Source organism: Malus domestica, chromosome 16, assembly GCF_042453785.1.
Source record: "Malus domestica chromosome 16, GDT2T_hap1".
Taxonomy (NCBI): Eukaryota; Viridiplantae; Streptophyta; class Magnoliopsida; order Rosales; family Rosaceae; genus Malus; species Malus domestica.
In genome coordinates this window covers 20,996,522-21,009,384 of record NC_091676.1, presented here as the reverse complement: position 1 = coordinate 21,009,384, position 12,863 = coordinate 20,996,522, and the positions used below count along the sequence as shown (strand labels likewise).

General features: G+C 36.9%; 1 protein-coding gene across 2 annotated transcripts; it reads right to left on the bottom strand.

Annotated features, from left to right (window-relative positions):
* Positions 1-992: 992 nt before the first annotated feature.
* On the bottom strand, positions 993-8,053 carry LOC103453463 (casein kinase 1-like protein 10). 2 transcript variants are annotated; one of them, XM_008393008.4, is made up of 14 exons: positions 7,155-8,053; positions 6,966-7,006; positions 6,014-6,083; positions 5,761-5,909; positions 5,583-5,678; positions 4,726-4,796; positions 3,721-3,782; positions 3,574-3,637; positions 3,390-3,474; positions 2,641-2,767; positions 2,433-2,506; positions 2,255-2,315; positions 1,889-2,019; positions 993-1,774 (listed from the first exon to the last, which is right to left on the bottom strand). In XM_008393008.4, exons 1-14 carry the CDS (start codon positions 7,228-7,230, stop codon positions 1,496-1,498), a joined length of 1,386 nt encoding a protein of 461 aa, XP_008391230.3. In that variant the 5' UTR covers positions 7,231-8,053; the 3' UTR covers positions 993-1,495. The 2 variants fall into 2 exon arrangements, with proteins under 2 accessions (XP_008391230.3, XP_008391228.3); XM_008393006.4 differs by having other exon boundaries at positions 1,889-2,022; positions 7,155-7,991.
* Positions 8,054-12,863: the final 4,810 nt, after the last annotated feature.

Genomic DNA, 12,863 nt, shown 5'->3' with positions numbered 1-12,863 from the left:
AACCCATGGAAAACCTTTTGCCTTAGACTTACGGTAATGCATTGATTGGATTAAGGATGAGAAACTATCGAATCATACTCGAAATAGCCTCCAGATTTTAATGTTAGTCTAACATGTTTGAGTTATCTTGCTTGTTAATCCTGTTTATTCTTTCACCTTACCCCATTTTAGGTCAGAGGATTTCAATAATGCAACTTGTAACCAAGAAGGGATTTCCATTTCTTAGTCCAAATTGCTGATTCATCCCTAGTGAATCTTAAACGAAAGTTCGTTAGGGACTTGGTTGCCTGCATGTGGGTCAAAAAAACTTTCTGAATCCTTTTATTAGACCCTATGTGTTGGACTTGAGCTTTTCTGATCGAACTACACTATACTTAGCTGGCTTGGCTAAGGCACTTCCACGTATTGCTATTGGCTTGGCTAAGGCACTTCTATCAATTTTCAATATTAGATGAGAAGTTATGTCAATCTCAATTTCCATTTTAATGAAAAAGTTATTATTGAATCGGAACGCTACTATTGTGGTGAACTGATTCCATGTATATCATTCTTCATTCTTCTTTTTCCTCAACAAAATATAGATTTATACAGAGAAGCCATGAAAACAACCTGTTCTAGTACAATAAAGGAGAAAAGTATTTTTATCAACAACACTGTACTCATTATTAATTCACAGTTAGACAACTAAAGGGTTTTTAATTTTAGTGAATTTTTGCAGGAATAATCTTTCAATGATGGCCCATAAAATAATTTGTTTAGATTATGTGAAATATTGTAGAGTGAGTCTAGACAAATGGTTGGTGCCGTATTAATTTACAAACGGGTTAGCGCTTAAATGCCCCACCCCCACCCCCACCCGCAACCCTATTTTCTTAAATAACTCAAACCGTCTATATTTTAATTCATGAATCATGGATAATCATTGCAAAAAATAGACAAATCTGAAACCGTTCGCACATCAAATAGTAATGAAGATAAAAGACTAACAAAAATTTCAAGATAGACTAGAATCACTGTCATTTAACTCAATGTCATGTAACTTCCGATTTAAGTGATTTTCTGTAAATATGATATTTGAGGGACAAATCGGAAACTAAGAAAGTTGACGATACGAGTGGGAGAACAAACATAGAGCATAATGCACAATAAAGTGTCGGCAGGCGTTTTTGTTTTCTCGGGTAAGAAAGCCGACCAGTATCTCAAATATATATATACATAGACAATCTCCTGAAGTGAGATGGTGAATCTCTTTCTTGGAGAGTCTCCGATCGATGGCGTTGTAACGGCGAGAAACCATGAAGAAGGTAAAAGCGTAGGGGTAGTAGTAGTGTCTAAGGAGAAACTCCATTGAGCTTTTCAACCGTGAAATCAACCCAACAATGGATACACATACAGAGTAAACTGTTGCAAAACCATTTTAGTGCTGAGAGACATCTTTGATAGATAAAGATCACAAGGAATCTCGACACGAGCATTTTACCAGAGGGATCAGACTTCACTTCCTCTTTCCCGTGCCGATTGCAAGGAGTTCAAAGCTCCTTAGTGTATCATCACGGCCGCCTCTTGCGGCGGATGTTCGGGTGAAAGATGTTTTGGACTCGTACCCAGGTTGAACCCTTTGGGTGGTGGACAGGCGGCCACTACTTGAGACCAGCCGGCTTGACCGACTCTCGCTGGGCTCACCAGATGAGCTTGGCCTGCTGCTTGATATAACTGGCCTCTTTGAACTACTCCCATTTCTAGATGAACCCCGAGCCCTTTCAGAGTCAGCTTGCTGCATGAAACATGCAAAGAATGTGCAACTTCATTAGGCTCCATAGTAAGGAAATATTATAAGCATTCAAAATCATTTGAGACTAAATCCAACACAAATGTTAGAAAAACACACGACGTCTTTGGACGACGGGGCATCATCAGTCGCTCTATGTCTGGAGTGATCGCCATAGCCATAACCAGAACTATTCCTTCTAGAAAATGCCTCAACTGCACCCGAGTACTTTTCTCGAAAATCTTGTGCCACTGCTAAAAAATATAAAAATACGTGTTAAACATTAACATATGAAACGAGTAAAATGAACTGTCATATCTTCATTGAATGAAAATGGTTCATCCATAATGTTTGCATAAAAACAAATAAAACATGATAATGAGAACTCAAATACAAAGACAGATAAAGAAAAACTTGTAAGCATCTGTCAGAATATAAGTAGATAAAAATCGATGCATTCAAGCCTTGCCCGAGAAAATAACCAACCTGTAGGCCTTTCTGTTCTTTCTGCAGATGGTCCAGGGTTTAAAGCTGGTTTTGTACTTGGCTGCACAAAAAAAGGCAACCATATGGAGCAAGAATCATTACCCAACACATACAAAAATGAAGAATTTTCCTCTTTACATAGAAAATCCACAATAAATTTGCCTAATTAGGTACTGACTCGTGTTCTAGAACTGGAGCCAATTTGCGGATACTTCAGTATAGTCCAATCAAATACATAGTCAAATTGATACCCTGCACCAGTTACAATCAGCATCCAATAAGATTTTAATAGTTTTTAAGAGCCAATTAGTTTCATCATGATGTTTAAAGAAGAATGCCTCTGAGATATGAACAAAAATTTGGGCTTAAAGCGCCTACAAGCTAACCTTCTCGAATAAAAAGGTCCCGGAAAAGCCTCTTCAGGTATGAATAATCTGGTTTGTCCTCAAAGCGTAATGATCGACAATAATGGAAGTATGACGTGAATTCTGAAGGATATGATTTGCAGAGCACCTGTAGAGAAAAATATCAGTAATTCAAATACATTCGTTAAACAGCGTCAGAAACAGTAACTGGAAAATAGAACAAGATCACAGAAAACCATGATTTATAAACAGTGACTACACTGTTACAACTAAACACCATAACATATAAACGAGTGGAGTGGAAAAGGAAGATAAAGATTGAAAATCTCATTTTAGGTAGATGGAAAGTCACGAGATCCCACCATCTTAATGGTTCCCCCAAATTCAAAGTGTTAAAGGATACAAAGGATTGACTTCTACAAGATGTAGACTTGTAGTTTTACTGTTTTACCCTCGTTAAGCACATTTTGGTTTGACTGCTCATTAAGGTTTAAGTTTTGTAAAGAAATTATAAAAACAGACTTCATACAGTTGTAATCTTTCCATCCCTTCTACTAAGAATGCCAAGCAAGGGCAAGAGATGTCTGCCTTTCCCCTTTTGATGTATACAAAACATTATGGGGAATGCCTCTCAATCCACTCCATTTACTATGCTTCCTACATTATCTATTACTCCTATTTTTCTTCGACCAAATATGGTACAAAATGCCATTAGAGAACATACTGTCTTGTTAGTTGTTAAACACTGCACATAAAGCAAGTCTTGATACCTCAATTGGAGTTAGCATCTTCTTCTCACTGATCTTGTCATATTTTTGCTTTTTTGTACCTGCTTTCAAGCCTTGCCAGGGAAGGCTGAAACAGTAATCATACAACCAAGTTAAATATGTGAAGTTCAAGAAACAAATAAACACAGGATACTGGTGATTTAAGCTTCTCGGACAAAAATGCAACCTCCCCCTCAGAAAATACATGAGCACATAACCAAGAGATTCTAGATCATCCCTTCTGCTTTGCTCTGCAAATAAAATTAATATTACAATTAAATATTTGTAAAATTAATATTAAAATTAATATTCCAATAACTTTAAGTTGACTAACCAACACCAAGGTGAGTGTTAACACTAGCATAGCGGGCAGTTCCTGTCAGATTCTTGTTTTCCCTGTCAGAAATGCCACGATGAGAACTTTTTCTAGAATAGAAAACAAAAAGTAAAGCAGAATGAAAAGGGATAATATTTATATTCTGATAATCATAGGAGGTTACTTAAAAATTCTATCCACAATGATTTGATCAAATCCAAGAAAACACACAAAAGATAAGTTAATACATAAGAGCATTAAATTGCCCATTGTTGAAAAACCTAAGTAAGAATTTAAGGATTGTTATATAATCGTAAGCCATTTTTCTGTTCAGTAAAATTATAGATACGGTCCTTACAAGGACATAACAATTTGGATGTAAGAACATGATAAAAGAATTATCCGATTATGACTATTTTTGTCTCTAAATAATTCAAATATTCCAGCAGACAGCCCACAGGATCAAAATACATATTATTTTGACAAACTATCCTCATAAAAACCCTCCAATGATATTTTAGTTCTCTATTCTAAACATTAAATAAGCAGAAAACAAAACCACAAATGCATTTGCAAGCAGCATTTTTCCCTCCCCCCAACATGATGCAACCAAAGACGAAGAATGTCCATGTCAGTCAAATATCAATAAAATTTCAGGAGCAAAAAAATAAAATCATAAGATGAAAGTCTCAGTAAAAATTTAGCATCCATCAATTGCGGAACAATTAAACATGTGAGTTGAAAACAGTGTGCAGCTGTCACAAATGTGATATGACCTTCAAACCCATCTCTAAGCATCTCTGAGTCATATCTATGAGATGCCAGAAACTGATTCCCCTTGTTGGTCTTGGGGAAACCCAAAATGTGTTGTTCAGCATTTTAAACACTAGACACATGTGTAGCTTTTTACAAAATACAATAAATGGGGAGGGGAAATTTAAACTTCCTCCTCTTTAGACAAGATGTAGTAGAAACTAGGGATGCACGATAAACTAAAATACAAATATTTCTTATATCTGATACCTGTATGGTATGTGCTTGTGCGTTTGAAGATCTCTATACTTTTTTGCAAGGCCATAATCAATGATATATACCTGTGGCAGAAAAAATCCCAGAAAACAATTGTTCAGTGCCTGTTCTGAAGACAAAGTGAGTAGTTGATTTAGTGCTGTGCTTACTTTCATTTGAGCTAGGCAAGATGATTAATCTAGATGAAAGCAATAATAAGATTCAGGTGTTGCAATAATAAGTTTGAACCATCATGAAAAACACTACACTAAACATATAAATGTGATATAACAAAACTAAAAAGGGCAGATACTATGTAAAGGATAGCCAATGGATAAATACATGATATTTGTGTCTCTGTAAGTAAATAATATCCCCCATAATAATCAAAAGTAGTGTAAGGAAAAAAAAAAAAAGCCTTGTCAAAGATACTCCCATGACAAAGGAAAAAACAAAGGCCAGTTCTCCACCACAGAACAATAGATGGGAGGTAATAGTTCTAATTAGATGTCTGGCAACAATTTTAAAGATCAAGTAAAGTTAGAGGTTCTATATCGTTTTTGTGGTATATATTCAAGGGTGAATAGTAGCAGCAGAACTTGCAAATTTATGCATTCATGCAACAATCACCATGAGCAATACCCATGACTCTCTTACAAGGTCTACTTTCGCTTTATTAGGTATTCACATTTGTTCCCCATGAAATTCAGTCTCAAGCATCCAAAATCTCAATGGAAGTGACAAAAAACAATCTTAAGTGGAAAGGAATGATTCACAATGCATTCATATTCATAAGAAAAAATTTCCAAAACATCCATAAAAACACTAAGGATGACCACTACAGACAGAAGCACCCTAAAGACTACAAGTACCTGATTAGCTTTGCGTCCCAGGCCCATTAAAAAGTTGTCAGGCTTTATATCACGGTGAAGAAATCCCCGTGAGTGCATGTACTCAACTCTGTTTATCTACAGAAGATAATGTAGAAGCATAAACATGGCAGCCGTGTTAACAACATAAACCGTCATTCGAAATACTTTGATAACTTACTAATTGATCTGCAAGCATCAAAACTGTCTTCAAAGAGAACTTCCGATTGCAATAGTTGAAGAGGTCTTCAAGGCTGGGACCAAGCAGATCGATAACCATGACATTGTATTCACCCTCAACACCGAACCATTTAAGATGGGGTACACCAGCTAAGTAGATATAAATACAAAAGTTAAGTTAGGCTTTAAAAGTGAACATTCACATGAATGCACAACAAAAGAAAAGAAAAAAGAAACAAAATAGAGTAACCCACTTCCTCCTTGAAGAAGCATGTACAGCTTTGACTCATAATGAAGCTGGGGGTGTTTTGTCTTCACTGATTCCTAAGAGAACAAAAATAAAAAAAGGGTTTAGATGTAAGTACTCTTGTGGTACGTGAATTTTAACTACTATCAAGAACCATCAAAACAAATCTGAATCATAATAAAGGATACACGATAACAATAGAGCACCTGCTCCTTCAATTTTGCATTATGCTTCAAAATTTAATTACCATAGAACAATGTTTTCAAGCCAATCATTTAATGAGGCCCAATTCGATTCTTAACCTCAAGTAATACCACACATCTCAGTAAACTAAAACAAATTCATAAAAGCACTACAACTAGCTCTGTCTATCTTTCCACTATCTCGAACATCTGTCAACTCTGTTCACCAGCATGAATATCCTTCAGTTTTAAAATACTCAATCCCATGCTAAACTACGATCACAAAGTATGAAATGCTATAACAAACCACTCAGAATAAATAACTCTAAAGTCAATGTATAGGGTGGCTACAAGAATGACAAGTAGATGTCAATGCCGAGATTGATAATGAAAAAATTCTAACAAGAATTAGGTACTAGATTTCTAGAACTTAAAATAGCACAAAACGAATACATTTTGCTCTTACATGCATATTAACTCACACGAAATGGCGGTGAGCAAAATACTAATCCAAGTATATGAGCATGCTAACTGTATTCAGATTCTTAAAAACGCAACCAACTCCATATGATCTAACAGTCCTATACCAACTTTCTTTTATGATCAATGACTTTTAGTATATTCACAACCCCATACCAAAGTCAAATTTAACCAATTACATTATCAAAAACTGATCATGTCATTTAATGTGTAAAAGCTCAACACCATCGACGAAAACAATCAAACTTCCCACAACTTTTCATTTAAAACAAAGAACAATTAACGTCCAAGACATACCAGCTTGACAGCTACCTCCTCTCCAGTTTGTACATTAATACCTGAAACAAAGCAAAACCAAACCAATATTATTCTCAAACCAGAAAAACAAAGCCAACATTTCAAAAAAGTGAAACAATCAAGCAATGCCACTAAAACAACAATATTTATTCCCCGAACAATCGAAAATTGGTGACACAAATTGCATACCCAAATAAAGCTCTCCGAACGATCCACTACCGATCTTTCTTCCTAGCTTAAATTTCCCACCAATTACATGCTCCATGATCTGAACAGTCCCAATCAAATACTATACAAGAAAAAGCCCAAACCCCCACTTCACCCCCCCCCCCAAATTTACAACCCAGTCCAACACTAAACTACGAACCCAATCTGCTCCGAAAGCCCATCGGCAATCGGACTCAAACTCCTCCTATTCCACTCAACACTCAATTCCTCGCATGCAATCGCAGATCCATCAAATTCCAGCTCCAACAGAACCCCCAAAAGTCCTTATTCTATATCCAGAAATTCCGAAAAGAATGCTTGAACCTACAGTCCGAAATACACAAAATTGATAAAGACTTGAATATCCAAAAGAAACCCACTAATCAGTCGAGCCAAAAACTGGAGTTTTGGGCATTTTTTCCAGGGAGAAGAATTGCAGCAAGAATGTGAAGAAAGGGTTTCTTCGGCGGATAATTATATTCAATTTCTCAGATGAAATGGGAAAACATTTCAGCGTGAAAACAGAATGGAGCCTGTGAAGGAATCAATCGCCTGCGATTATTGACGGTGGGAAAAGGGAAAAATATGAATTTTTGGAAGAAAGGAAGGATCTTTGGATCTGGGTTGAGGATAAGGGGTTTTGGGTTTTCTGGGAAAGTTAAGATTTTCTCGGGAAAATTTGGACGGTGTGAGAAAAGGGGGGAATATTTGGGATTATAGAGAGGGGATAGGGGAAGGAAGACAAAAGAAAAGGAAGGAAATGGATGAGAAAGTAGATGATTGATAGAATACACATGATTTTTTTTTTTTGATAGATATACATATGATATTATTAAAACTTTTATTTAACTTGCTTACTATGGCTCCCTGCTAAACAAAAAATGAGTTTCGGTTCGATACTCCAAACTGATGGGTCTGCTTGATTATGATCACGAGTAAAGTGGAATTCCTCATAACCTTTTTGGACCTGAAATGGACAGATATTCATGACTTACCATCAATTGTCCCAAATTTTGAAATTCATTGCTTTCTTACATGTAAAGGGAACAAAAATGATAGATGTAACGTGTGTGCACTCTTTTTTCTCCTAATAAATAATGAGTAGCACTTTATGGCAAATTGTTAGCGCATGTACACCTTATCGCGTGATATGACGTATTTAACATTTTTATTTTGAAATTTTGAGAGTACCGTTGTCAATCCTAAAAACACTTCCAAATAATAGTTGACATTTCTTATTTCTTGTAAAGTTTAACTCACTCCTTGCCCTTAAATAATATCATAATATTGTTTGTTAAAAAAAATAAAAAATCATTCAGTCCTCCCTACACTTTGTACATAATTAGAGAAGAGTGATTTGTAACCCTTACAATTACATATTCAAACCTATTCACGCATAAGCATTTTCTAACATTAGAAATAACGCTTTACTATTTTTGCAAATACATTACAAGGATTTGAATCACATTATTGCCTTCGTCGAGAATCAAACGTAAGACCTCTCACTTACAAGTAAAGAGAAATATTACTAAATCATAGTATTAAATGGCTTGAAGGATTGATTGATTGATTCATCAAGAATTACGTGTAATTTGAATTTAGTAATCAAATTTTCTTGATTTGGCATGATTAAGTATTTGCCGTAGATTTGGGAACCAATCGTATCGAGACACTTACAAATCAATCACAATGGCAAAGGGTTGTCCCTTTGTCTCGCTTTACTTTGATTGTTTTTGCCTAACTTGTTGAAAAGTAGACAACTTTGTTAACAAACGTGCTAATTGCTTAAAAATAACTCATTACATGTAATAAATTAGAAAGTGAAATCTGTTGCGGTCATATTTAAAATAGGAATGTGATTATATAAATCTTAGGAATCTAAGAAAGTATCTTATATTCCTATTAAGATTAGCTAACCTATTAAATATTGTAATCCTTAAGAGAAAGGTTTTACTCTTCCTACTACTATAAATAAAGGCACAATGTGTTGAATCAAACACACCTCACAATTAAATCAATCTCTCTTCTCTCTCAATATTGCCGAACCTCTCTCTCTCTCTCTCTCTAAACCCTAGATCGTTCAATCATATAGGCCTACAACACGTTATCAGCAAGCTCTTACCAGAAGCTGAGGAATTGAAGCACTGTTGGAGGAGCCTATCATCCACCAAATTCAAAGGCTTATTCGTTTTTTGCTAATTAGGTACGCTTAAAGTAAAAGAAGATATTTGAAACGTCCACAAAGCATGAAAACATTCCCCATGATGCATGAACCCCTCTATGTTCATATTTTCCTTTCGATATATATTGTATATGTTCATATATTTGTTTCATGCATCACACAATTAATTGTTATGTGGAATTTGTGAGTCAAAATACAAAATTAAATTAGAAGCAAATATGAGTTTCCTAAACCCTAAGGGATTTGAAAAAAAAAAAAAAGTAAATTGGGTATGGTGCAGCACACCCATCGCACCACCACTATACATACTGATACCAAGCCTCGGCCTGGGGTTCAAATGGATCGGCCTGTAGCCTTTCACCCTTGCACCGTGGCCCGTAGCCACGCAACAAACCCAGGCCTGCAGCCTTCATTCAAATCCAGCCCAGTTGGCTGAGTGTTTCCCATGGCATGCACCAGCCTACAAGGCTTGGCTTGGTCCTTGCGGCTCGCTTCTGCAGCCAGCCCTTTTGCGGCTGGGCTCCTCATGACCAAACCCTCAAGGCCAGCCCTTGCTGAGCCTTGACCCATGCAACCCCCTTTGGCCCAAACTGAAACCCAGCTACGGTTGAGGCTTCTCCCTCACCCCCTGTAGCTTGCAGCCCATTCCCGAGGATTTTGGACCTTGCCCTATGCTTAAGGCACCCAAACTCGTGCCATATTACCCATGGCACTAAGCCCAAATTATTTTGGGGCTATATTTTCGATCCAATAATATTATTTAGCTTCTACAATCGACCTGGTATAGCTCGATTTATTGAATTAATTAAAAGTGACCTGCAGTCCATTAATCTAATAATGAATCCAAAATTATTGACCTGAATATCACTTTTGGACATTAACGATTCAATAATTTATTTTTATACTTTGAACCGTCACATACTTTTGTAGTAACGAAACTTTCACACTTGAGCTCCCGAAGAACCTTAAATCCACTATATCCAAATTAGTATATTGCATTATGTGTTTTTTTGCAGGAACCTCTCATTATGAACTAATTATTCATAAAACTAAATTGAACCTGTAGTTTCAAATTTAGTGGCTTTGAAACCCGAAGTTTTCATTCAAAATATACTACATGAAACCCATAGTTTTCATGCATAAATTAAACCACTACATGTATATAAAACCTATATGTTCTACGATATATGTCTATGGCTTACCATATAACAAATCACGTTTTCTCCATCCGTTTTAGGGACATGTCGAATTTGAACAAACTCGATTTCTCCACTCTAGAAGTCTTTGGAAGAAACTATCTGAAGTGGGTTCAAGACGTGAAGCTCCATCTCACTGCAATGGTATTAGAGCCACCATCGAGGCACCTATCGCCGACAAACCTTTTAATGATGCACTATAGTGAAGGCTACTGCAATGATCTTCATCCGAAGACACATTCATGATACACTACATACTGAGTATCTCATTGAGGATGACCTACGCACCATCTGGCTTGCTCTGGCTGACCATTTCGATCACTAGAAAGACATATACTTGCCTGAAGCAAGACACGACTAACAGCATCTTCACTTCTAGGACTTTAAGTCCGTGAATGAATACAACTCTGAAGTTTGTAGAATTCGTTCTCTGTTGAAATTCTATAAAGTGGAACTAATCGAATCAGATATCTTGGAGAAGACTTATTCGACCTTCTATGCCACCAGTATTGTCCTGCAGCAACAATATAGGGCACAAAAATTCACCAAGTTTTCGGATTTGATCTCTGTTTTACTTCTCGCTGAAAAATAGAACCAACTTTTGATGATGAATCATTAAGCTCAACCCACTAGCTTAAACGCCGATCCTGAAGCACATGTGACCTATTCTAGCATCCATAAATGACGAAAAAACCGTCGTGGTCGTGGCAATGGGTGGCAAGCCCAACCACGAGCCCAAGGTCAACAAAATGCCGTACCTAAGGGAAGAAATGTGACCCAGCAACATCCACCACTTGCCCCTAAGCTCCCAAACTTCAAGAACAAGGGAAAAGCTCCCGTTCAGGCTACTTCTACTAAACATGACATGTGTTATCTCTATGGATCAAGGGATCATTGGTCACGCGTATGCCGAGCTTCCCTTGAGGCTATTGCCAAATATCATTCTCGTCGTGAGTCTAACTTTGCACATGTGGATCATCCGGAAGATGCAACTACATCAATGGAGATATCGGATTTCCAGAAGGCGTCATCACCTATGGATGAATAAATTAGACATGTTTTTAGGATGTTTACCCTAGTAGCTGAACCCACTAGGAGTGGCCGGCCCTACCCCCTATTTTGCTAGGTTTATGGTTTAATTTTGAACAATTTTTCTATGTATTTGGAATAATTTGTTTGGTTTTGGTTTGTTTTGAATTATGGATTGTTATTTAAATGGATATTATTTTCTTGAATTGCTTAATTGAATGAATGGGCTTATATTTATACATGTGACCAATTCAATCAATTTATTTCTAGGTATGTCTAGTGGGGAAAGTAGTTGTCTGGCAGATAGTGCAACCATGCATACCATCTTGCGTGAATGACATTATTTTACTAACTTAATACCCAAAAAAGCTCATTTGACAACTCTCTCAAGTCCATCCAACCTGATTGAAGGATACGGAAAGGCACGTATCATGTTGTCTAATGGTACAATTCTGACCATTAAGGAGGCACTTTATTCTCCACGTTTCGAAAGAACGTTGCAGAGTTTTAGAGATATTCGAGATAATAAATATCATCTTGAAACCACTGAAGATCATGGTTCTGAATTTCTTTGTATCACTTCTTATGAATATGGCCAGAAGCATATTCAGGAGAAGTTGGAACGCTTGCCGAATGGGTTGTACATCGCAACCATTCGTGGCATAAAAGCCCATAGTGTGGCCAGCCCTATGCCTGAGTTCCCGGACACTTTGTTGCTTTGGCATGATCGTTTGGGACATCCTGGACATGACATGATGCACCGTATCCTCAAATCTTCACATAGGCATAAGTTACATCCCTATGTTGGACTCCCACCATTCAAAGCGTGTTCTTTAGGGAAGTTGAATACTCAACTCTCATATACAAAGATTATTCACGACCCACTTAAATTTCTTCAGAGGATTCAAGGGGACATTTGTGGACCAATCCAACGAACCTGCAGACCATTTAAATATTTTATGGTGTTGGTTGATGCATCGACAAGATGGTCACATGTTTGTTTGTTGTCCACATGCAACGCCACTTTTGCTAAACTCTTAGGTCAAATCATTAAGCTAAGGGCTCACCACCCTGATTATTCGATCAAGTCGATTCAACTGGATAACGTTGAAGAGTTTACGTCACAGACTTTTGACGATTATTGCATGTCAATAGGAATTAATATGGAACATCCTGTGTCCCATGTTCACACCCAAAATGGCATGACAGAAGCTTTCATAAAGTGCATTCAATTGATAGCTCGGACTTTGGTTATGAGAACCAAATTGCCGGTATTTGCTTGAG

Excerpts from the sequence above, each read along its gene's own strand:
- LOC103453463 (XM_008393006.4), bottom strand. The coding sequence starts at position 7,230 with ATGGAGCATGTAATTGGTGGGAAATTTAAGCTAGGAAGAAAGATCGGT. Across the intron at positions 5,910-6,013 it reads CATGCTTCTTCAAGGAGGAA|CTGGTGTACCCCATCTTAAA; the intron begins GTGGGTTACTCT and ends ATATCTACTTAG. Across the intron at positions 5,679-5,760 it reads TGATGCTTGCAGATCAATTA|ATAAACAGAGTTGAGTACAT; the intron begins GTAAGTTATCAA and ends TATCTTCTGTAG.